This window comes from Pseudorca crassidens, chromosome 19 (assembly GCF_039906515.1).
Source record: "Pseudorca crassidens isolate mPseCra1 chromosome 19, mPseCra1.hap1, whole genome shotgun sequence".
NCBI classification, from domain to species: Eukaryota; Metazoa; Chordata; class Mammalia; order Artiodactyla; family Delphinidae; genus Pseudorca; species Pseudorca crassidens.
The window spans coordinates 11,374,221-11,399,071 of NC_090314.1; the positions used below are offsets into that span (position 1 = coordinate 11,374,221).

General features: G+C 45.8%; 3 protein-coding genes across 18 annotated transcripts in view; 1 reads left to right on the forward strand and 2 right to left on the reverse strand.

Moving 5' to 3' along the window:
* Nucleotides 1-7,661, reverse strand: part of CHD3 (chromodomain helicase DNA binding protein 3) — a 25,144-nt gene extending 17,483 nt beyond the window's left edge. For 13 of the 15 annotated variants that reach the window (XM_067717341.1, XM_067717353.1, XM_067717342.1 and 10 more), the window contains exons 1-5: nucleotides 7,345-7,661; nucleotides 2,705-2,817; nucleotides 2,047-2,217; nucleotides 1,683-1,807; nucleotides 127-410 (exon numbers count right to left, since the gene is read on the reverse strand). In XM_067717341.1, the coding sequence (XP_067573442.1) occupies nucleotides 127-410; nucleotides 1,683-1,807; nucleotides 2,047-2,217; nucleotides 2,705-2,817; nucleotides 7,345-7,618 (967 nt within the window). In that variant the 5' untranslated portion in view covers nucleotides 7,619-7,661. Of the gene's footprint in view, nucleotides 1-126; nucleotides 411-1,682; nucleotides 1,808-2,046; nucleotides 2,218-2,704; nucleotides 2,818-3,794; nucleotides 3,929-7,344 lie in introns of those variants that run through there. The other 2 variants (XM_067717340.1, XM_067717347.1) reach the window with 2 other exon arrangements.
* The window catches only part of NAA38 (N-alpha-acetyltransferase 38, NatC auxiliary subunit), a 24,075-nt gene continuing 6,344 nt past the window's right edge, over nucleotides 7,121-24,851 (forward strand). Inside the window, exons 1-2 of one of the 2 annotated variants that reach the window (XM_067717362.1) lie at nucleotides 7,121-7,245; nucleotides 9,071-9,168. The gene's annotated coding sequence lies outside the window, so the exon portion shown is untranslated. The remainder of the gene's footprint in view (nucleotides 7,246-9,070; nucleotides 9,169-24,851) is intronic. The other variant, XM_067717363.1, reaches the window with a different exon arrangement.
* The window catches only part of CYB5D1 (cytochrome b5 domain containing 1), a 16,094-nt gene continuing 4,896 nt past the window's right edge, over nucleotides 13,654-24,851 (reverse strand). Inside the window, exon 4 of the mRNA XM_067717360.1 lies at nucleotides 13,654-15,894. Coding sequence (XP_067573461.1) covers nucleotides 15,817-15,894 — 78 coding nt within the window. The 3' untranslated portion in view covers nucleotides 13,654-15,816. The remainder of the gene's footprint in view (nucleotides 15,895-24,851) is intronic.

The following is a 24,851-nucleotide window of genomic DNA, read 5'->3' on the forward strand; positions in this document are numbered from 1 at the left end:
CCCCTTCCTGGACAGCATTTCTTCTACAACAATCAGGGCTGAGAAGACAAGAGCTCTGGACTATAATTTGAGAACATGCAGTTTAGAGGGTGAGGTGACAGTTGTTCCAACTAGAGGGTTTCTTACCTTTGCCCTCTTTGGTTTTGGCTCTTCGGATGGGTGGGGGCTGGATATCAGCAGCAGGGGGTGGTGGAAGGGCGGGGGGTCCGGAAGGTGCTATGGGGGTGGCCGATGAGACAGCTGCTGACACCTGCTCAGCTACAGCTGCGGCCGCCGCTGCCGCCGCTGCCGCCACAGCAGCTGCCGACCCCTTGAAGGGGTTGTTGGCGCTGAACTCTCTCCACTTGGCCCCAAGGATGGTCATCATCTTAGACATTGGGATCTTAGGATTCTTCTTAGCAATCAGGGGCCTGAAAATATAGAAGCAAGGCACTCGGACCCTTCACAGATGGTCTGGGAATACTGTCATTTCCCCTCACCAATTAAGTCTGTGTACCAGCTAGCATTCCTAGGTGGTGAAAGTACATCCTATGAAGAATAACATCAATTTTGAAATAAAGAAATAAAAAGTTTAAGAAGGGAAAAAAAAGTCTAAAAAAACAAGAAAAAAGTATGAAGAAGAAAAAAAAAAGGCAAAATAAAATTTAAATGCAGATTAAAAAGGATAAAAAGATATGAGATTAATAAAAAAGCTCTGCTTTGGACAACTACTTTACAGTTCCTAAAACACTTCCACACACATAATACCTTATTTCCTCCTCGCAATACTACTAGGAGTTGCTATGATTCTCTGTGCTTTTCTAAAGAGTTCCACGGGCCCTGATGAAGGGTCCCATCAGGTGGAGTCTGATGGGCCACACTGGTTCTGCTCTGCGGTGAGGTGTTAAGCTCTTGTGAGGACGTGGGTGACCCCGGTGCTGACAGAAGCACTGTCTTTAGTAGTGAAGCAGTGAGACAACGGGACTAAGGATAGCTACCAGGGACTGAACGCCACTAGGGGCCAGGCACTGAGTGTGCTGAGCTTTCCATCCATCATCCCATCAAATCCCCACAAGACCCCACGAGGTACGTACTATGTGCCTATTTTACAGATGCGGAAACTGGAGATCAAAGAAGTGAGCTGCCCAACATGACACTGGGACCTGAACCTCAGCAGGCTGCCTCCAGAGCGTTGAACGGCTCTGCTAAAGTGCCTGCTCCCCAAAAGGCATCTCTACTGTTCTGTACCCTACTGCGGGAGCCACTGAAGCTCAGGTCCCACTGTCAGCAATGCATCCTCCGTGATTACTGGTGTCTAACGAAGGGACAGAGGACTTGATAACTGAGCAAAGGAAACTGGGGAACACGGATACCACCTCCCCGCTCCAGTCTAGAGAGAAGTCAGGCAGGGGAAACTGGAACTGTTAGACCAAGGAGGGCCACCTGTCCTCCTGATAGTCTGTCACCACAGAGGTTTCTAACCTAGCAGTGGTACTGTGACCCCCCAGTGAAGGGTTCCTGACTGGAGTCCTTGGATCCTAGGAGTGCAGGAATTCCCTAAGATGACATGGGGAATTTTATGCGTATGTGCTGTGAATTTCTCTGGAGAGCAGTTTCTTAGCTTTCATCAGATTCCAGAAGGGTCCAGGGCCTCCCCCAAATTAAAAGCGTCTGCTCGAGAGGGCTCCTCAGCCCTACCGCACCTCATGAACTGGCTAAAGGCTTTGTAGTTGGTGAGTGTGTGGTAATCCTCCTCAGAGAACACATGTTCCACGTCCTCCAGGCCCCAAGTCAGAAGCAGAGTTGCCGATGACTTCTGTTCCACCTGCTGGGCGAGACCAGGCTTCAGTCACGCAGGGGTCCAGTCCTGGGCCTCCCACACGCCTCTCTACCCACCCACCAGGTTCCCTGGGCTTTCTGCTTCCTGCTCCATTCCCAGCCTAATCCCACTCCTCACAAACCACAGCCTCTCCACTTAGCACCCTGCTCGCCCAGGGCTCTCCCTCCTCCACTCCTCATGCCTGTCATTAATACTGATTTCTCCCCTCACTCCCTAATTCTACTCACCTTTTGCCCCCCATCTCCCTCCCCTTTTTTCCGCCGCTTCGTCTTCTTCTCCTTTTTTTCTCTGTGCTTCCGTCTCCGTTTCCGACCTGGTCCAGTTCCATATTCACTGCCTCCACTCTCTGACTTCTCCCGGTACTCATCTCGCTCAGAGCCAAATTCCTCCTCGCTGTCCTAAGGGAAAGAAATAAAAACACTATTTCTTCAGCCCTTCCTTGTGCCAGAAACTGTTCTCAGCACATAACATTTATCGTCTCTTTTGATCTTCACAACAATCCTATGATAGTAACATCTATCTTTATCCACTTTTTTGTAGATGAGGAAACTGAGGCACAGAGACCTAAATAAATTGTCCAAGAAGACAGAAGACTGCTAGGCTCTAAATTCATGCAGTCTACCTCCAGAGCCTGTGCTTTCAACCGCTTCTCTGTGCTGCAGGGCAAGTCAAGTTGACAACTGGGCTCTTCACAAGGCCGTGGTGAGTGAGGTTAGGGTCCCAGACCTGGGAGATACAGGCTAGCAAGCGGGGGTGGGGTCAGGTAGAGGGGATCAGGCCTCCCTGACTTCAGGATCCCCACAGTAATCAAGACCAGAGAAAACGTAGGTCTCTAGGGCTGGGTCTCCAAGCCTAGCTGTAGAGATAGGAGTCCTGAACACTTACAAGCTTCTTGCGTTTTCGGGCTTTTCCTGGCTTGTTCTCCTTCTGCTTCTTGGGTCCTCTTTTTCTCTTCTTCACACCCAGTGCTGAAGGCAGCAGCCGAATGTCATCCTTATCTTTGGGGCAGAGAGCACCAGAAAACCTAAGCCTCTAGGTTCCCAGTCTCTGCAGCCCCTTCTCTTCCTCACCTCCTCAGTTCCCGCTGCTCTCTAGGAACTCCAGCATTAACTCTTCCAAACCTTGCCTCCCTCCGCTGGATGCAAACAGAGAGTGTTTCGAGTACTCTGGGATGCTCGGGTTCTGAATGGGAGGTCAGGGGTCAGAAGGGAAGAGCGGCCAAACCACTCCCGTCTCTCTCCTCCTACTAACAAGGGACCAGGCTCTAGGCCATGGGCTCTGACTGTGGCAGGTCCTTTTAGTCGCCGCCAGGGCTCCTCCTGCCTTCCCCCTCACTTAGCCAGCTGGCATCCTGCCCAGGAACTGGGGAAGCCATGCCCAGCTGCTGGCCTGGCCTGACCCCAGCACTTGGAGTGGGGAGACACAAGCTGGCAGCTCCCTAAGCCAGATGCTGAGACGGCAGAGCCAAAGGTGGACACCTGGGTTCTCACACTAACACCCTGGGGCCCTGACATCCTTTTTGTGAGGAGGGAGGCTTCTATTTATATTTCCTCAGATAATCACCAAGCCTCCTGTCACCCCAGCACAGCCCTGGAGGAAAAGAAATCCTCAGTCAGGCATATTCACTTCTTGCCCACAGGATCACAGTGTCTAGCTCCTTTGTCACACCCGAACCCCATCCAAGAAGGTCTCCACAATTACCTAAACATTCCTCCTCCTCCCAAGGAGACTGGAAATGTGCCTTCAAATCTATATACTCCTCCCTGTTCCCTTTGAGAACTCACGGACCCTGCCCCTTTGTCCCCTGGTCTCACCCCTTGTCTCCAAATTTAGTCCCAGACATCCTAACCCATTCATATATAAGCAGTATGGGAGACCCACACAAAGACACGGGCACAGACACAACCCGCATATGCATTCTCAAATGCACAAGCACCACATACTCATGAGCACAAACCCAGAGGACAGCCTGTACCTGCTTTCAGCAGGGCTAGGTCCCTGGCTTTCTCTCCAGATGTCTCTGTCAGAGAGAACGGGGCTGGTTCTTCCCAGATGTCCCCTCTCCCCATTCTCCATGACCCCTGTCGGACTGTGGAGGCTTAGGGGACAGAAAGTAACTCCGCGAGGAGGAAGACACCAACGCCACACAGACATGAGGCCCTGTTTGGCCTCCCTCCCCCAGCAAGCACTAGATTAACCCGCCAGACCTGTCTTGCTCAGGCAGAGGCAGCTGTGCAGGAGGGGAAAAGTCTGGGCCTGGCCCAGCCCCTTGCTCTAGGATACACAATCCTTCTTCCCACAACAGCCAAGGGAAAATTAGCCACAATTAACACTCGAGGCCTTGGTTTCCACTGCCTCAGAATCTGGGCACCCCCTTCCTTCATTGCTACTTCTCACAGCTCCAGCATCCTGTGCCCTCTTGTGCAGGAAGACACTCTAGGACTGGGGGATTGTGGCAGCCCCAGGTGTGGAAACAGAGTGGGGACCCTGATAGGAAGTCAGTAAGACGCCATGCCCCAGCAGCCCGCGCTCCCTCACCCCAGGGACCGCGGCTAATATGAACATGGAAACGGAGGCCGCCGGGGCAGAGGCAAGGGCAGGCCAACTGGCTAAGGATCAGGGAAATGGCCTCGGTCTCCACCAGCTGGGGGGTGGGACACAAGCCCTGGGACCTCGCAGCCAGTTAACTCCACTCCCCACCCCAGCGGGAGGTTCCCGAACTTGGGAAGACGGCCGTGGTGCGGAGAGGCAAAGTAGACGGCGAGGAAAGGAAAGGGAGGGCAAGAAAGCAAATCTAAGTCCCAACCTCTGTCTCACCAGCCACTCAATGCTGGCCTGGAGCCCAGACTCTCCCACATCCCGGCTCAGATCTCGGGAAGACGGCGAGGGAGGAGGGCGGCGAGGAGGGTGGGCGGAGCCTGGCGAGCCAGAGGACGCAGGAGGAGCCTCGCAGCGAGCCTCGCCTCCCGCCCGCCCCTCTCTTCTTCTAATCTCACCATCAATCTCTCACACATATATTTATTTTTTCTCAAATTCCCCTCCCTCCCCCACAACGAACCACCATAATAGGTCTGCGGCACATGCGTATTGCATGCAGGGGGTGGGTTTGTATTTTCAGACCTTTTGCAAAGAAACTACCAGAATTTTCCGCACCACCCACAACCATTCCCCACCCCCACCCCCAAGGAATCACATCTATATATTATGTTATATTATTTCTCTAGACTTGCCAGAAGGGGGAGGGAGAAGAAATGAGTTTTTGGCTTCCTGCTCCCTTCCCCCATCAGCACGAGTGCTATTATTTTAAACGTTTAACAATGTACGGAGACTGGAGAGGGGGGAAGGGATAAAATTGGTCTTGGGTAAGAATGTAAAACAAAATGGTGAGAATCAAAGCCGTCAGAATGAAAAACAATAGAAACCTCTAACACGTATAAACTCATCTTGTAGAGGAGGATGAGGGAGGGCAGCCTGAACATATTGCCTCAGAGGAGGGTTATTTTGCCCACACTTAGGTAGACAGAAATAATGGGCAGACTAAAAATATTTTCCTGAAGTTTTACCTCAGAAAGTCATCTGAGAGGGTGTATCTGGGTCACTCGTTTGACTTGGAGGGCTGAAAGGGAGATAAAATTGCCCAGGGAGAGAGAGTAGGTGGGTTTTCATTTCAAATATACCATTTTAAAAACATTTGACGATGCTTAGAAAGCAAAGGGAAAAGGGGAGGGAGTATTGACACAAAGACCCATCTCGACCTCAGATTCTTTCATGCCCTCCCCTTCACAGACCCAAATCCGGGATCAAAACCCCCTAAATACCGCATTCTAAGTTCGGAATACACATAGGCGAGAGCTGCTAATGCCCTAACTTAACCTGACATCCTTTCTTCCTCTCTTTTTAGCACCTCTGCTGTCTTCCAGGCAATCCCCTACCCACAATTCTTTATTCCTTTTCCCTTCTGCAAAATCAGTGGGCTCTCTGGGATAACTTTTAAAAAACTTTTCCGGTTTTCGGACCAGCCTGATGGGAGGAGAGGTGGATTTTATCTTGTTTCCATTAGATACACATACCCCCCCTCCGCCGGCCCAAGAAAGCACCCCACAGTCCCTCAAAGGCTGTCTCAACTAGACAGGAACATTTGCCACTGAAGCCACACAGATCAATACGACAGTTGTACAAAGAGTATGTTGTTAGACGTTTTGAAGTTTGGTGCATTTGTGCTGCACCGCACCAAGACACCCGAAAGATGCTCACTTAAGAGTCTATTCTGAAAAACACTAGCTGAACACTCTGGAGAGTGGCCGGAGTGGGACCACTGCTGGGCCCCCCGCGCGAGGCAGCGGTCAGGCCCCTCCACCGCGGACGGAACTGCCCAGACAGTGCGGGTGACTTGTCATCCCCGGGGAGGGGTGCTGAGTGACGGTCAAGCTGCGGAACAGCTGGGTGGGCAGTTCACGCCCCCCCAACGTGGTCAGGGTGTGGGTGGTTTCAGCGGGAGAGTGAGTGACAGTGAATGGCAGCCACGTGAGAGTCACAGCTGGGCAGCTAGGCCACCCCAGACTGACGGGGTCATGGTGGGGGGGGGCGCACTTGACACAAAAGAGCCCAGAGCAGAGGAGAGATAAAGGGGGTGGGGTTGGGGGCATCTGGTCTTCCAGACACTCTCCTCTCTGTCCCCAATTTTCAATGACTGCTCTCCGTAGTACGAGCCGGAGAGAGGGGGCAGGAACCAGTCTCATTCCAGGAAGTGGTCCGCGTGGAGTGTGGCCACCACCTGCCCCTAGTCGTCAGCCGCCCGCAAACATTCACCCGACCCCTCCCCCACGTGCCACCGCACGCTCCAGAGTTGGCGGGCACCGAAGTCCCCGCAGGTGCGGGGGGGTCCGATGGTCACCCGCTCCCCCCGGCCTTCCCAACTCCTGACGGGGGGGTGAGGGCCGCGGTCCGCTCCTCGCAGGCAAACCCCACTTCGCCTCGGTCCAACCCCACCGGGGCCGAAGCCCCAGGGGCGCCCGCTCGGCCGCCCCTCCCCCACGCGCCCCTCCCCCACGCCGCCGTCCGGCCGCCAGGGTCTCCGCGGTCCCTCGCGCGGCCAGGGAGGGGGCCCTGGCTTCGCCTCGGCCGTTTCCTGCCTACCCCCTCCCCGCCGAGGGTTAAAAAAAAAAATCTCCTCCTCCTCCTCCCCCGAAAGCCGCGACCGAGTGGCCCGGTCCGCGCATGCAGCTCGCGCCCAGCGCTCTCCAACCCGGGCGGCGGCGGCGGCGGCGGCGGCGGCGGTGGCGACGGGGGAGGGGTGCGGCGGGGGAGGGGAGGAGGCCTGGCCCGGCGGCCGCCGCCGCCGCCCGCCCGGACCGCCCGGACCGCCGCGGGGCGACGGGCCCGAGACGGCGCCCCGCGCCCCGGATTCGCCTCGGCTCGGCCGCGCGGTGGGTGCCTCGCCCCCGCCCGGGCCTCGCGCGCCCGCGGCTCCGGCTCGGTCTGGGGCGGGAGGGGGGGCGCGGGGGGGGGAGTCAGCGGCCGCTTACCTGGCGGTGGGGGTGGCGGCGGCGGCGGCGGGGGCAGCGGCGGCGGCGGCGGCGGCGGGAAGAGGTGGCAGCCGGGGGGGCTGTGGCGGTCGCGGCCCCGGTCGTGGCCCGGCCCGCGCCCGAGTACTCCCTCGTCGTCGTCCTCCTCGTAGTCCTCGTCGGCCGCCTCCACCTCCTCCTCCTCCTCGTCGCCCTCTTCTTCCTCCTCTTCTTCCTCCTCCGACACCACCATCTCCTCCTCCTCCTCCTCCTCGTCCCTCAGAGGGGAAGCCATCCTGTGGCTCTGGCCCCCCCACCACCCCCCCACCCACCGCCCGCCCGCCTCCCCCACCGCTACCACCACCACCTCCTCCTCCTCCTCCTCCTCCTCCTCCTCCTCCTCCTCGGCGGCGGCGTCCTCCTCCTCCTCACCGCCTCCCCCAGCCCCCAAAACCCCCGGGCCACCCCCCTCCGAAACCCCCCCCTCGGGGCCGCCGTCTGACGAGGGGGGCCAAACCACCCCCAAAAATTTTCTTGGGGAGAATTGAGGACTTTTTTTTTCTTCTCTCCTTCCTCCCGAGAGAACAAGAGAAGAGGATTAAAAGAATATATATATATATAAAAGTTTTCGACTTCTCTCTACCCCCCTCTCCGTTGCTTTAAATATATTTAAATTCTGAGGGGGGCGCTCAGAAATATTTCTCAGAGCTGAGGCACTAAGATGGCCGCCTGGAAATTATTTTTAAAACAACCCCCCCTGCAGCACCGCCACCCCCTCCGTGAAGAAAGGGAGAGGGGGGAAAAATCCCCTTTTAAAACAAAATGGCTGGCTTAATATTTCATTTTTCACCCCCCCATTCTCCTCCTTGTTATACCCCCATCTCCTAGCCTCTACCCAGAAACCCACAAATTTCTCCCTTTTTTATAACTGATTAGTGCACAGATTAATAGAGATATTTTCCTTGTGTACTGAGTGTGTGTGTGTGAGTGAGTGTGTGTGCGCGTTGGGGGGGGCATGAAGGATTTCTGCATAAAACAAAAATGGCTGCTGTGACTAACTCCCCCCTTATAAAAAAATATTTGAGGGGGGGCATTAATCAGTACTCATGCTCAGTCTGACATCAGCATAAATTGTTAAAGGTTAACTAGTTAGATACTAGTCCAACTAGATTTAAATTTTTTTTTCTTTACTAGTCTCTTCCTCCCCACCTCCCTTCTCTTAAAGAAAAGCTTTTTTTTTTTTTTCTGAATACTTCAGAAGGGAGTGGTTTGATGTGAAGGTTTTTTTTTTCCCCTTCAGGCATTGAAAAGGAAAAAGATGAAATATATGTTTATATATAACTCTGTTTCTACATACCTCATTGAAGTCAAAACGCATTTAATTGTCTATGTATCTTTTAAGTGAGAAGGGGTACTGGATTTTTTTTTCTTTCTTTAAAAAAGTGATAGAAATCCTAGTGACTTTTGGGGGAGAGATATGAATAGATACGATGATTGAGTTTTTTTCAAAGGAGTCCATGTTTGATTCTCCCCTTTGCCCAGCCTTTTCAGTGATTTATAATTGTAAATTTTATCCTCACTCTTTTCTCCTTTACCTCGCCTTCCCCTCCCCCCAATTACTTGAATATAAAATTCATCTGACGTGGGAAATTGATTTAGGGGGTAAATAGAACAGATTTTTAGAATAAAGGGGAAAGAGTTAAGTCTGAAGATTGTGAAATTATTTTCTCTTTTCTCCTGTTTTCAGTATATTTCCCTTCCTCCATGATCTCCAACACTGATAGAGTGGAAGAAACTGAGGTACCATGAAAAAGAAAAGTAACTGGGACTGAGAAAAGGAAAGAGGTAGGGGGTTACACTCAGATTTTCATCTGACTTTCTGACCCATGGTTTCCCACTGTACTCCAATGTTTATCTTTAAAGTGGTATCAGGAATCAGATGGAAGGTTGAAAAGGAGTCCAAAAGTAGCGTTCTCATCCAGAGATTTGGTCAGAGAAGTCATAAAATAAAACTTGCCAGTTGAGCAATGCTAGCAGAGGAAGAAGGGCAAATAGCTCAGTTCAACCCTATTTCGTTCTTGTCACCCTTTTCTTACTACAGTTTCCTCCCATTCTTTTGATCTGACTTTGACCTTTTCCTTGCTTCCCATCCCATGCCTGTGGAATCATTTCTCTCCTGGGTTATTTCTCTGTCTCTTGAGTATAGCTGCCAGCCACCCAGCAGCCCCTGAAGAAGGAGGGGTAGGTAGGCAGCAACCAGAAAGTAATAGTGACAGGGCATATTTTTGCTGACAAGGTTTAAATATTCTTTATTGATGTGCCACCCCCCAACCCCAGCTAATGCTCTTTATTGAGCATTGATTTCCATCTTTTTCTTAACCTGGACTTCGGAGTTCTCTTGTTTCTGCTCCCATATCATTCCTGTACTGAGTGTAACTCCTATTCTCTTCCATTTGATTTTGTTATGTCCTCTTTCTCGGTCCTTGTGTACTAGTCCTTCTGGGTATCCCCCTCTTTCTGTACATGGGCTTCTGTGTATGTGTGTCTTTATTTTTTACCGAGACTGTCCTTTCTCATCCCTTGACTCCCAGGCTCTGTCACCTCTAAGTGACTTTCCATCTCTGTCTTCTTTCTGTTTACTTCTGTCTTCCGGGCTCTGACTGCGTGTGCCTCTTCCTCATGTGTGCCTGACTCCCCCTCTTTCTGGCCTCTCGGTGTGTGTCTGGGAAGAGTGTCCCCACGTGCATGTGGGCAGCCCTGCGCATCATGGTGCGCCCTCTCCCTCTGTGCTGAGCGCCTCTGCCTGCCTGCCTGCCACATGTGCCATGAGCTGCAGGTGTGGGGGGCGAAAGGTGGCTGTGTGCATCCCTGTACAAACATTCATCGTTCTCTCGAGTGCGCTTTGCATATGGATCTGTTAATTTGCCTGATTCTCCCTCTTGTCCGTCTCCTCCTCTGCCTGCCTGCATCTCCCGTTCTCTCTTCTCTCCCTACTGATCTCTTGATTTTTCTTCTCTCCTTGTTTCCGCCTGCCCCTCTACCTGCTTGCTCCTAGCATGGTGTCTGCCTGCCTGTCTGCTCCTCCCGGACTGGCTGGCAGCCTCTTTCTCTCTCTGGTTGTCTGTCTGCTTCTCTGGCTGTTTGCCCACCACTCTCTCTCTAGCCATCTGTCTCCCCGCCTGCCTGTCTCTATCACTTTTTTAGTCTCCGTCTCTTGGTTTGTCTACCTTCCAGGCCCTACCATGGTTCCCTGTCTTGGTTTGCCTCTTATCTTGCCTTCTACTTGTTCCTTCTCTTCTTTATGTCTATTTAGTTCATGCTTTTTCCTGGCCTCCCTCTATGTATGTCTTCTTGCCTGTCTACTCTGCTTGCTTGCTGCTGTCCCACTGTTTAATGCTTGTATCTTTTTAGTGTGTCTGCTTATCAGCATTTTCTCCCTCGGCTTCCGCTGTTCCAGCATCCCATCAATGGTGATAGTCTCGCTACCGCAGACCTGTCAGTGACCCCCTTGCCCCAAAGTCTTACCTGCCTTCTTGCCATATCCCCTACCCTGCCTTCTCTCACTGCTTGCCTCTGTTTCAGTTCTTTCTTTTTCTTTTTATCTTTCTGGCCCCTCACACAGTCTGCCTGCCTCAATCTTTTTGCCGTTTTCCCAGTCTCTCCTTGTCTTTCTGCTTTTTTGCTATCTGTCTGCCTGGCTGGCCCTTGCTGTCCACATCTCTGCTTGCTTTTTTTCTCCTCCTTTTTCTATCAGCTTTTACATAGATAGTGCATACACATGGTACAAAATTTTTAAAGTACTAAAAGTATCCAGTATGAGAGTAAGCCTCCCTCCTACCCCCCACTTCCTCTCCTCTGAGGTAGTCACTACACATTTCTTGGATCTTGTTCGAGAGAAGAGTCTACACATGTACGTCTAATTGCTTTTTGCTGCACTCCTTCCAAATTCTGTCCCCGTTTTGCTGGATGCTTCTTCCTCTGTCAGTCTGTCAGTACTCCTTCCCATTTCACTGGGCTTGCCATTTCTTGCTTCTTGTTTTTTTGACTCTATTTTATGGTACTTGTCTTTTTGATTGACTGCTTGCTAGTTACACGCTTTTACTACCAGGACCTGAGGTGTGCTTAGGAAGGGCTTGCCTCTGTCCTAATATCCTGTTCTGCTCTGCGTCTTGAGTTGTCCTGATGACCACACGCCATTGCTGGTCTCTTCATCACTGAACTATGTATTAATTGAGAAAAGCCATGAAAGCACTGGTAGTACTGAAAAATACCTTGTAAATATAGGAACAATTAATAAGTACAGATGGTTTGTAAGCTGAGCTTACATGCACATGGAGTAGATAGGGGCCCACTCTGCTTTTCCCAGTCTATATGAATTCTTTAAAGGAATATGAATCTAGATCCTTTTAGGTTCAGCAGTACTCTTAGGCTGTTGACCTAGGCCTGTCCAAGAAGTTTGTCTTCCTCCTAGTCTAAAAAACTCTGCTTCTTACTAACACTTTCTCCCTTTTTCATCCTTCCTTCTGGCTCTTCTCACATGCCACCTTAGAGATGTTATAACTCCTTGGGGGAAGCACAGACAACAGCCTCTATCCAGTTCTCTTCAGAAAGATGATGATAAAACTTTTACACACAATGCACTGTTCTTTCATTTTTGCTTTTTCACTGCCTGTATTCCTGAATTTAACTGTTTCAGCCTCTATCTCTGTCTCTCTCCTCTTTTTCCCTCTCTTCCTCTCTCACTTCTCTTTTCTTGGTTCTGTCTTTCCTCTTAACTGTCTGTCTTGGGCTCCATTCTAGCCTCTCTTTCTGATTGGCCACCTTCCCTCTCTTCTGTCTGATTGGCCTGTATCCCTCCATCACCCCATCTGTCTGCTGGATTCTCCCTGTCTGCCTGCAATAATGTATGTGATAGCACTTTATAAATTATAAAGCACTATGTAGTATAAAACGCTATTATCACTTTGTCTTCTTTCTTTGTTTATTGTTTTCTTTCTCTGTCTGCTTTCCTTCTCTCTCTCCCCCTTTCTGTTTGTCTGTCTGTCTGCGTCCCTCTTGGTGATCTTGCCTGCCTCTCTGTCTCTCTGTCAGTAATTCTCCTTTCTCTCCTTGCCAGCTTGTCTGGGTTTTTTGCCATGCTTCTTCTCTGTGTGCTCAGTTCTTGTGTCTCTCCTTCTGTGTTTCCAGGTTCCTCTCTATTTCTTTTAGCTGTCTATTCTGTCTGTCCTGAGGCCTTTCATATGTGCCTGTGTGTCTTGCTCTCTCCAGCTGCTTGTGTCCCTGCCTGTCAGTTCCAAAGTGGGCACCACTCTGCTTTTTTCTATCTTTCTGTACTTCAAAAAATAAAAATAAAATAAAAAATTAAAATACCGTATAACTAATTGGTAGGAGAGGTTTTTTTTGTTTTTAATGAGAAGACCATTAAGGAAGTGAGAACAGGAACTCAGGAATACAGCTGTCAAATGCAAACCAGAAATTAGATGCCAACCCCTGCTGCTGCAAAAAAAAAAGAACAAGAAAATTGTAAGGGACTCCCAAGCCAATAATAAGATTATTTATTGAAAGCAAAAGCTAGAAACATCCAGAGCTATAGTTTCTAACCTTTTTTTTTGGATCATAGAAAGTTATAAACCCCTTTCCCCAGAAAAACTGTATCTACACAAAATACCACATATGTTATCCTGAAACCTATGGAGCCCAGGTTAAAACCCTGATGTAGGGAACCTATGAGAATGATTAATAGAGCACAGGCATGAACTCATGCAACAAGAAGGTCAAAGGACTGAAAAAGCACTTTGCAGTCTGTGATTTACTACCGAAGGAGATGTTAAAGAGATTCCTAGTTATCTTTTGAAATATAGAAGTTAGTGGTAATAATGAAAGGCATGTAAACGCTGAGGATTTTCTAGGCTTAATCATGGAATTTTAGAGAGAAGGTCATCTAAACCAGTGTTTAGATGGCTAAGTAAGGTTGCCACCTGTCCTTTCCTGGGGAGCTGTGTCCTTTGTTCTGACATTATATATTTCTCATATATTTTTATATAAAATAAATGTGTAATATGCTATATTTATATGAAACAAATATGTAATATATATATGCTAATGTATTTAACAGTATATTATGTTTATTTAAAATGTTCTAAAAATGAGGTAGATCTGTGTTAGAAGGATGTCTATGATAGATGTTACAGGGAGAGAGAAGGAGAAAGAAAATGAGTTTTTATACTTCTGTACAACTTGAAAATTTTTCAACATACAGGTACTTGTGTTATAGTTACAAAATAATATTTTTAATATCTTTCTGTTAAATAATGGTGATGGGTATATAGGTTTGGTTTTGTTCTTTTTTTTTTGGTTTTGTTCTTAATGTCATTAATTAGCGCAATAAAAAGTCAGGAACTCCATGTTGGTCACTAACTTTTTTTTTTTTAATGTTTTACTGGTCACTGTAATCTAAAAGTCTGGGATCTACTGCTTTAATCTAACCTCTTCTAGATTTCGTGAAGCAAGAAACCTCAGTCCTTCATATATCATAGTCATGACTTGCCATATTTACATGCCACCTATACTATTATATGCATACTATTTTCCTTTTCAATTCACTTTTCTTTAACTTAAACAAATGTCCTTTAAAAAGTAAATTTTATATAACTAAGAAATAATATCCGTAAATCCTTGATTTGATAAGGTAATTATAATTTTCCTAATTTATTTTAAAATACAAATAATTATTAAAAGTCAATAAAAATAAAAGCATCTTGCATGCTACCAGTGGTATGGGTACCGTATTTTAGGAAACATCACTTTAATCTAATTTTGTAGGTACAGAAACTGGGGCCCAGATGTCGAAAGGATTGCCTAAGATCAAGTTAGATGTTAGGGACAGAACCGGAATTTGAACCTGTATCTTTCAACTTCTAGTCTGCTGTTCTTTGTTCTATATACTAAATGACTTATAAGTCAATGGATGTCCTAGGGTTTTAAAGGAACTAATATGTAAAATTGATGGTCACATGTATAACTTACTTATAACAGCTGTACTACAGAACTGGCAATGGTAAATTTATCTAGTACATTATTAAACTGACATGTTTTCTGTTACAGAGTTCCACCTCCTATCGTCTACCCTAGAGAAACAGTCATCACACTTGTGCATGAGGTGACACATACAAAGATATTCATTACAACGTTGTTTGTAATAGCAAAAAATTGGAAACACTCTAAATTTCCAACAGTAATGAATAACTAAATAAACTATACAGCAGTCAAGAAAAATGAGTTACATCTACATAGTCAGATTCTTTACTATATTGTTGAATGGAAAAAGGCATGCTGCAAAACAGTATATACATTATGATATCATTTATGTTCAGAGAAACTAAAAACAATACTATGTGTTTCTACAGATACATTTATATGTATATAAATTTCTTTTACAAATTCTGGACATATACATACCAAATTGGTCACAGTGGTTACTTTTGGGAAATAATAGTCAAGGGGGATATTTAGCTTTATTGATAATTTTGAATTTTTACAGTATTGTGTAAACAAATTTATGTAGTGTCATGATTACATTAACAAATGAAGCCAAATGGGACAAAAAGTAGTGTGATTTCTCTAAAGAAATCATTCCTCACTAATTTCTCGTTCTTTGAGGAGAAAAGTACGGAAGCAAAGTATAATCAATGTGTGTAATGCAGTTAGACTTTAGAGGACATTAGTGAGGTTCTAGTTTAAAAACTAATTAAAATATGAAGGGAAAAAAGGAAAGTTATAGAAGAGCATGTATAATATGGTACCATTGATGAAAGGGGAAAAAAATATGAATTTCCATAGAATATTCCTGGAAGAATACACAAGAAACTGTAGTCATTACTACTGGGAAGGGAAACATATTTTTTCATTGTTTTTCATTGTGCATCTTTTAAAGCAACTTGAAAATGTTTTAGTGACCAAGGGATTAGTTAGGTGGAGGGAGGAGAGACATTTGAGATCAGAAATAAACACACAAAAAAGTTAATTAAGGATATGTGGTAGTGATGATTGCTGTGGGCTGTAGAAATCTGAGAGTTCAGAGAAGAGAGCTCTTAGGGAGAGGAGGGGAGGGGGACTGAAGGACTTTCATATGTAGTTGTACTTGAAGTAGGCCCCAAAACATAACTAAGGCCTATATAGCAGAGAGGAGGAAGAAGGGCAGTTTAGGTTGAGTAAGAAACTATTCAGCAAGTAGTATGTGGACCTCATACAGCTGGAGTGGTAAGTTCATGATAGTAAGGAGGTTTGTTTTGTTTTGTTTGTTTTTATAAATTTATTTTATTTTTGGCTGCGTTGGGTCTTCGTTACTGTGCACAGGCTAGTTGCGGCGAGTGGGGGCTACTCTTGGTTGCAGTGCGTGGGCTTCTCATTGCGGTGGCTTCTCTTGTTGCAGAGCATGGGCTCTAGGCGCGTGGGCTCAGTAGTTGTGGCTCGCGGGCTCTAGGGCACACAGGCTCAGTAGTTGTGGCACACGGGCTTAGTTGCTCCACGGCATGCAGGATCTTCCTGGACCAGGGCTCGAACCCGTGGACCCTGCATTGGCAAGCAGATTCTTAACCCCTGCGCCACCAGGGAAGCCCAGAAAGGAGGTTTTTAATTTAAAAAATTATATCTATTATTGAGAACTATTTCACAGGTCCAAAAGAGTATGTATAACATACATCAACCACAAAGAATATTAAAATGAACACATGTATTCAGTATCGGTTTAATAAATTTAACATTAGTAACATCTTTGAAGCCTCGTAATGGTCTTCCTATATTTCACATTCCTCTCCTGCCCCCTGCCCTACCAGTATCCTGAATCTTGTGTTATCATTCACTTGTTTTTTCTTTGTGATTAGTTCCCTTTCCATCTGTAACTTTTTTCTTTTTAATTTAAGTACAGTTGATTTACAATGTTTCAGGTGTACAGCAAAGTGATTCCGTTATATACTTAGATATATATTCTTTTTCAGATTCTTTTCCATTATAGGTTATTACAAGATACTGAATATAGTTCCCTATATTATACAGTAGGTCCTTGTTGTTTATCTATTTTATATTTAGTAGTGTGTATCTGTTAACCCCAAATTCCTAATTTATCCCTTCCCCCCACCTGTAACTTCTTAATTTTGAAAAACTTCAAGCCTACAGAAAAGTTGAAGAAGTACAGTGAGCACCCATATACTCTTCACCTGGATTTACTGATTGTTGACCTTTTGCCACACTGACAGAATGACATGAGCAAATGCTTATGATCTAATGTTAATTGCATAAAACAATATAAAGCCATATATGTAGTATAATCATAGCCATGTAGGTACTAGAAGGAAGTGGTTAAAATGTTAATACTGGTTTCTGCTGAGTGGTAGGGATAAGAGTGATTTTTGTTTTGCATCTTTATGCTTCTCTACCTGGAATTTTCTGTAAGTAACACATATTCTATAATGAAAATTTAAAAATCTTTTCAAGTTTAAAAAAATAATCTTAAAAATATATGGAGAGAGAGAGAACAGGAGATAGTATCTAACATGTGTTCATCAAGTTTGGTAGTCCCAAAAAGTTTAAAACACAGTAATATGGAAAATAAACATAGGTACAGACCTCATATCTGAAGGAATCTAATTCTTTTTCTGCAAGGTTGTTTCCCATCTTGTGTGAAAAGGCCCTATTTCTTTAAGGCTCCAGCAGTCTGGCTGTTTACCCCTCCACTTCTCTCCCTGGCTGTCATCTGCTTTCCTCCCGATCATTCCCCTCATTCATCGAAGACTGACGCTTGGCTCAGTCCTGCCCTCGACGCTGTAACCAGAGACCTTTCTCACCATTTCCACTTCTCTCTCCCACCTCTAGGAAATAGTAGATTCTTACCTGTTCTGAAATATTAAATTCAAGCCTCCTACTTTGGCTACAGCTTTCTATCCTTCCAGCTCTCTCATTTATTCACTATTTTGGACCCATGAGACCCTGTAATCCCTTAATTCTTCCATTTTCTCCTAATCAGCTCTACCATGTTCTCCCCTCCTTCCCTGTCCAACTTAGATTCCATGGTCTGTCATTTCAGCCACTCTGCTGCCCGCGTCTCAGCACCCTCTTTATTTACCTCTTGCAGACCCCCAACCTTGGATCACTTCGGCTGTCTGTTTACACTCAGGAGCACTTTGCATGACCACATGGTGTCAGAACACCATGACCACTCCAGATTAGTGTCCCTGCTCAGAAATCCTTTTGCCTAGTCAGCTTCCTTTCGGTTCTCCGTGGTGACTTTTTCAAACCTTCCTCAAATTCCTCAAACCTCCTCCACCTTATGCTTCAGTAGAACATCTTATCGTCTCCCTCTAGGAGACAGATCATCAGATGAGAACTCCCTTGAAATACTGACACTAAGACTACATATTTAACTGTATTCGTATTTGTCCTTTCCTCCCTCCTATCCTGTCCGAAGCTAATGCCTACACTTGGGCTCTGGCTCCCAGCCTTGCCACCTTCTCAGGGTGTAATGGTTAACAGTGATCCCCTAACTCTCCTTTATCTCCCATCCTCCTTGCTGCTTCACAACCACATTTAAATGTACTCAAATCTCCCCAACTTTAAAAGAGACACTCTGGACCCCTAAGCTGCCACCCTACCTCGCTGTGCCCACTCACAGCCACGCTTCTTGAAAGAGTTGTTTACACTCAGGCTGCTTTACTTGCCTACTCATTTTCCAACCCTCTGCCCAGCCTCTCTACAGAAACTGCTTTCGCAAGATGACCAACAACCTGGTTACTGAACTAAGAGGAAATTTCTGAGTTCTTAACTTGAACACCCCCTTCTTGAAATAGTCTTTGTGATCTGTGTGAGTCTGTGATCTCACATCTGCTCATACTTCTGTTGCTGCCTTTTAGCTAAATCCTTTCCTTTGCTATTCATTGAGTAAAGGGGATACCTTAAGAAGAAAAGGAAGGGATTTCCCCGGCGGTCCAGTGGTTAAGACTCTTCCTCAACCAGGGATCGAACCTGCGCCCTCGGCAGTGAAAGCACAGAGTCCCAACCACTGGACCGCCGGGGAATTCCCTCCCAGTTTCTTTTAGACCTGCTTTGATTGACCACTATGATGGAAACAATATAACAGTCCTATACAAAATGGCAAAAACCAAACATTTTTTTCCCCTTTGACATTGCCTTTTAACAGTTTCTTAATAGGTTTTCACTGACTGGCCAGCCAGAATGCCTTGCTTTCCACCTACTGTTAAGCCCTGGTTATTTCAGCAGAACTGCCCTGACACCTTTCCTGGCGAGCCCCAAGCTGTCATCCTCCTGCCCCTTTGCTTGCTCCTGGGCCCTTTCCCCACCTATCTCTCTGGATAGGGAGAGTTAATTTCAGACTAAATTGGATATGATTAGTAAATTAAAATTGACTAATTTTTTTTTAAAAAGATGCTGTATTCCCAAACTATATAACTTCTAAAATGTATTCCAGAGCCAAGTAATGAAGTTATTCACTGCCTCCCTCAGAGGAAGAGTTTGAGCTGTGGATTCAGGTAGCACCTGGAATCCAAGTTCTGCCACTTACTAACAGTAACCCTGGGCAAGCAGCTTATCCCTCAAGTCTCAGCTCCCTTATCTGTCAAACAGGGATATTAATGCCTACCTCACATGGCTGTAGTGAAGATTTTGAGCTAACTTACATAAAGCACTGGCTGTAAGGCACTTGAGAGTTGGTAGCTAGTGTTCTGAACAGTCACGTTTACTATTCGCCATTTCTCACTTCAGAGGGATTCACTTAAGATGCTTGTAAGGTGAGAGGATTGACAACCTGGGTTATGAATAACACCTTAAACTGAAGGAGCAAAGGGCCGACTTTAGTTATTCTTGTTCCCAATAGTTGCCCCATTTCCTTGCTTTCCCCTGCTTTATTTAAATAAGATCAACTCTGGTATGATATGAAACAAACCACATTTTACTATACTCAGTTCTCCCAGTAGAGGCACAAACACTGTTGTTAGGTTAGAAACCAAATGTTAGTCACAGATACGGTCTACTAATTTCCTAATCATGACAGATGTTCCCTAGATGCTGAATAGTGTGGAATCTCAGGAAATCCCAAGGGAAGCATTCATTACTAAATAAAGAATGGCTAGCACAAGGAGAGGGAAGAAAACTAAAAATTTCGAGTGCCTGTCCCAAGGGCCTTTAGTACTGCTGGGCATTTCCCCATACCTTATATTTAATCTTCTCAACCACAGTGTAAGGTAGCTTCTTTTTAAGTGACCTTGTCCTGGTTTATGCCTGTTGCCCTTAGTGAATCCTTACTTCTATTGTTCATATTTTGTGATTGAAGAAATGGAATCTAAAAGAAGAAAAGTATTCTGTCCATAGTTACAAAGCCAGAAAACTCCTCCCTGTGCAGCTGGATTTCTTCTGTGAAGCCCTCATTCATACCTCATCCATCTACTGTCTGACTTCTCTAACACACCACTGTTTTGCTGTTCAGTAAATGTGTGGATGCTCAAGTCCTCACCTTACTTGACTGTGTGACATTTCACACTGTTTACCATTCCCTCCTCTCAAATACTCTCTCTTTCGCTTCCCGGGCACCGTTTTCCAGGGTCTCTCTCACCACTTTGGCTCGTACTTCTGAGTCTCCTTCTCCTCCCCTCCCTTAGGTATTGTTCCTCCCAGGCCTTGCATGTAGATCACACTTTATTCTTGAGGTGATCTCATCCTTGACTTTGGTTGACAGTTACTCACTGCGGGTAATTCCCAAACCTTTAACTCTAGCCGAGAGCTCTATTCAGGATATCGTACCACATATCTGGTAAGATCTGGACATCTGTGTTTCCATGTCCTGGAGTTACTTCAGATAGCTAACTAAAAACACATCATCTTCCTTCCCCATGAAACTCTTCTTCCAAGCATTTCCCTCCTCTGTCAGTGGATTCATCATCCTCCACCCAGGCCAGAAACTTGGGTGTCATTCTTGACTCCTCCCTCTGCCTCAGACCCCCTCCCAATAAATTATTGAGTTGTGTAATTCTCTCTTAACTTCCGTTTATCTCCTCTGATCTCCACTGCCACTAACTCACCTCATTCCGGCCACCTTCATCTCTTTCCTGGACTGCTGCAATAACATCAGTCTCCCTGTCTCCACTCTCTCCTCTCTTTTTCTCCCCTCCAATCCATCCTCTCTTGACATTCAAAAATGCAATTCTGATTGTGACATTCTCCTTATAAAACCCTTAACCTTGAATTGTACACTTTAAAAGGGTGAATTTTATAGTATGTGAACTGTATCTCAATTAAAAAAAAAACTTAACCTGATTTACAAAGTCTCGCAGGACCTAGTCTGGCCTCCATGTCTCTTACTGCCCACTCTCTTCAGGCCTCCCATCTCCTCTTGGCTTTACCGTTCTGCATTTCCTTCTGCGTCTGAGCTCTCCACATACTCTCACTGCCAAACTTTGCGCTCTTCATGCTGTTTACTCTCCCTCCTTACCCACTCTCACTTCTTCGCTTGGCTGCCTCCTCGTACTTCCGGTCTCAGCTTTAGATGATGTTCTCCAGAAAGCCTTCCCTCATCTCCCCAGACTGGGTGTAGATATTCCCAAGGCATTTCTCTGAGAAAGTGACATTTAAGCAAAGCCTTTAAGGGGCAGGAGTTGGCCAGGTGGTGAGTGGAGGGTGGAGTGTCCCATGCAGAGGAACAGCATGTGAGAAGGCCCTGGCAGAAAGGAGCTTGGGGGAGTGTCAGAAACTGAAAGGCCAACAGGGAGATAAAGAAGGGGCTTGGGCAGGGGGGAAAGGATGGATTGGGTGTTTGGGATTAGCAGATGCAAATTATTATAAGTGGAATGGACAGAAAACAAGGTCCTACTGTATAGCACAGGGAACTATATTCAATATCCTGTAATAAACGATAATGGAAAAAAGATGAAAAAGAATGTGTGTGTATATGTGTATGTGTGTGTGTGTGTGTGTGTATATATATTTACATACATGTACACACACACATATATAACTGAATCACTTACTGTATAGTAGAAATTAACACAACATTGTCAATCAACTATACTTCAATAAAATAAATTAAAAATATAAAAAAAGAAGAGCCTGGAAGAGGCAAATCATGCAGGGCCTTGTGGACAACCGTAAGGGTGTCCTATGTCCTCTTAAGAGGAGTTGGAAGCCTTTGAAGACTTTAAACGGGGGAACTTTAAAAGCTTCCCCTTAAGGACCTACTGTAGAGCACAGGGAGCTCTACTCAGTACTCTGTCATGACCTATATGGGAAAAGAATCTAAAAAAGAGTGGATATATGTATATGCATAACTGATTCACTTTGCTATACAGCAGAAACTAACACAACATTGTAAATCAACGATACTCCAATTAAAAACAAAAAAGCAAACAAAACTTCCCTTGGCCGCTTTATATAAGTAGAAGCAAGGTGAAAAGAGGCTCACAAACTTCTCTGAATCTCCCACTAACCTGTAAGCTCCTCGAGGGCAGAAATTATGTCTTCTTATTTAGTGTATTCACAGAGTCCAGAATTGTGCTTGATACACAGCAGATGCTCAGTATTAGGTTAATGAATTGAATAAATGGATGGTGGGGCCAGGATTCCAACTTTGGTTTTCAAGAAAGACTGAGCACTCCGCTCCTACCCGAGACTGATTGGATATCCCTCCTTTTGCCTCCAGTGCATCTGTGGTCAATTGTATTTTCCAGAAATGGCTACAAAAACAACTCACATCCAGCATGCTCTTATTACAGTGTGACTTTGACACTCTTCCCACTGAAAAGTGAGGTCTAGTTCTTTCCCCTTGGATTTGAGGTGAGGTTATAAAAGGTGCTTGAGGCTCCTCCTGGTTCTCTTGGGACACTTGCTCTTGGAACCCAGCTACCATGCTACGAGGAAGCCCAAGCTGCCCTGAGAATAGGGTCTTCATGGAGAAGAATCCGTAGACAGCACCAACTTGCCAGCCATTTGTGAGTGAGCCATTTTGAAAGTGAATTCTCCAGCTTCTAGTAATCCAACCAGTTGATGCCTTTTGGAACGGAAATGAGCTGTCCTCACTGAACCCTGCCCAAATTACAGACTCATTAGCAAAATAAATGATGGTGGTGGTTTGAAGCCACTTAAAGTCTTGGGATGGTTTTGTTAAGCAGCAGTAGGTGACTAGAACAGCAGCCTATGTTTGTCATGCAGGGAGGTGATGCCACTCAGTGGTTAAGTGGGTGGCCTATGACTGTCTTGTTTCAAAGCCCACCTTTGCTGCTTAGTATGACCTTTGGCAAGTTACTTAACCTCTCTGTGCTTCAGTCTCCTTCTTTCTTCAGTGTAAGTAAAAACAGTATTTAAGTTTGTTATGATGATTAAGTGATTAATGCAGGTAAATGCAGAACTACAGGTAATACAGATCAGTCTTTGTGATTATCTCAGGCAAGTCTCTGATCATTCAGCCATCACTGTCTCTTGTAATTCTGTTTCTTTGTCTTTATAGTACTTTTGGTATTTGTGTGTGTGTGTGTGTGTGTATAATGTGTTCATATATGTATATGTGTATATACACATACATAATATATAGCTTTTAGCACTATCTGAAATGATCTTGTCTACATGTTTTTTTATCCCACCAGAGTATAAGTCCCAGTAACGCAGGAACCTTGCCTGTCTCATTCACTGCTGTATCCCCAGTACCTGGAACGGTACCTGGCACAAAGTGCTTATTAATAACTTTTTTGTTAATGAATGGATGAATAGCACTTTCATACTTCTTGTGGAAGACATCACTAGTTCCTACCCAGTATCCCTTCTCATTCCACAGTAGTGGTCCCTGGTTTTGTTGTGGATGTCAATACAAAATACTGTCCCAGACTCCCTTGCAGCTAAGGGTCATTGTGTAATACATGTCCTATCAATGAGACGTAGTCAAAGTTCTGCTAAGGATGTCTGGGAAAATTTTTTGCTTTGATTTAGGCACTGCCCTTTCATCCTTCCTCTCTTCCTCCTTCCTGCCCACAATACGGACAGGAAGTAGAGCAACCAAAAAGGAGATAATCATGAAGACAAAAACAGGAGCAACCTGTGATGTTGATGAACTATCTAGTGGAGTCACTACACCACAGACTCTCTCATTATGTGAGAAAATTTAACCCTTTATAGTTAAGCCCCAGCTCAGCCTTCTGTTACTTGCAGCCAAATACATTCTCACCTGATACACTGTGGTAGAGTAATATCTACTCCTATAGGCTGTTCATTAAGGGCAAGGAAATATTTCCTCCTCCTTACTGTTCTCTAGGAGGACTGGAAGAATTTATCAGCACAAATGTCACTCACTGTCCAGATCTCTTCTGCTCTCTTCAAATAGTGAGAGTGGGCAAGTAGCAAGGGACACCACAGTATCTGAATATATTTGGCTCCTGAGTTCACATATTTCAAGTAGTGGGGGTTACATTTGCCATTCATTCCTGAAACAAACATGTATTTATTGCCACTCTATGCCAGACATTATATGGCTGTTGGGGATACAGAGATGATTAAGTCAGATGATTGAAACTGGATGCCCAAGTTCCCACTAAACATTAAGCTCCCAAAGGGTGGGAGCTGGGCGGCTCCCAGTAAGAAAGGGACTTAATTCTAGCAGTGTCTCATCCATATTGTTCCTCGTCTCAACCTTCTTGACCCCTGATCCCATTTTAATGGCCTCAGTTCACTTATTCACTCACCACCTTTTGTGTGTGTGTTTCCCTGGGAAATAGATATGGACTGCATATCTATTTGTATTTTGAATGCTTAATCTTTGACTTCCAAGACCATTCAGGTTTCAGATTGTCTGCTTTCTCTACAGCTAAGCCTCCATGCACTCTTGCTGCTCCATCATAAAGTGGCTGTTCTCCCATTATCAACACATCTATGTAGTTAATCTAAACTCAGCTGTGGGGACTGGGTACATTAACCTTATCCTGATGTCATGACTCGGTGTTATGGTCCCAAGTCCAAATGATAGATCCCCTCACTCAGCTCCAGGGTATGTACAGATCAGAATTTGGGGCAGTAAAATGTTTCAGACTAGTTATAAACTTAGCCCCAAGGCTTCAAGTTTTAGGAATTGCCGCCATGGGAACACAGGTGTATCAGGTTGAAGTAGACCATTGAGGCAGGTGCCAGGAATCCAGGAACCACATTGTATTGTCACCTTTGATATTTTACTTTTGAGGGTCTTTATTATTGTGCTTGTGTGTGTACTATTTCAGGGGCAGGGGGTTGGGCCATTTTGAGACTGATGGAAATTACAGCACCCTTCTTCAAGATAATACACATCTGCGCGCGCGCGCACACACACACACACACACACACACACACACACACACACACACACTATTTAGAAGTCATTTCTGGAGGCCCAGGTTAAGAACCCAATTGTGATTTGCCATGAAGGTGGAAACTTTTCTGTACCCTAATTTGGTCCTTTACCATGTACTATTTTCATTTACCTTTTCATGTGTGTATGTTTTAGCCCATTGAGT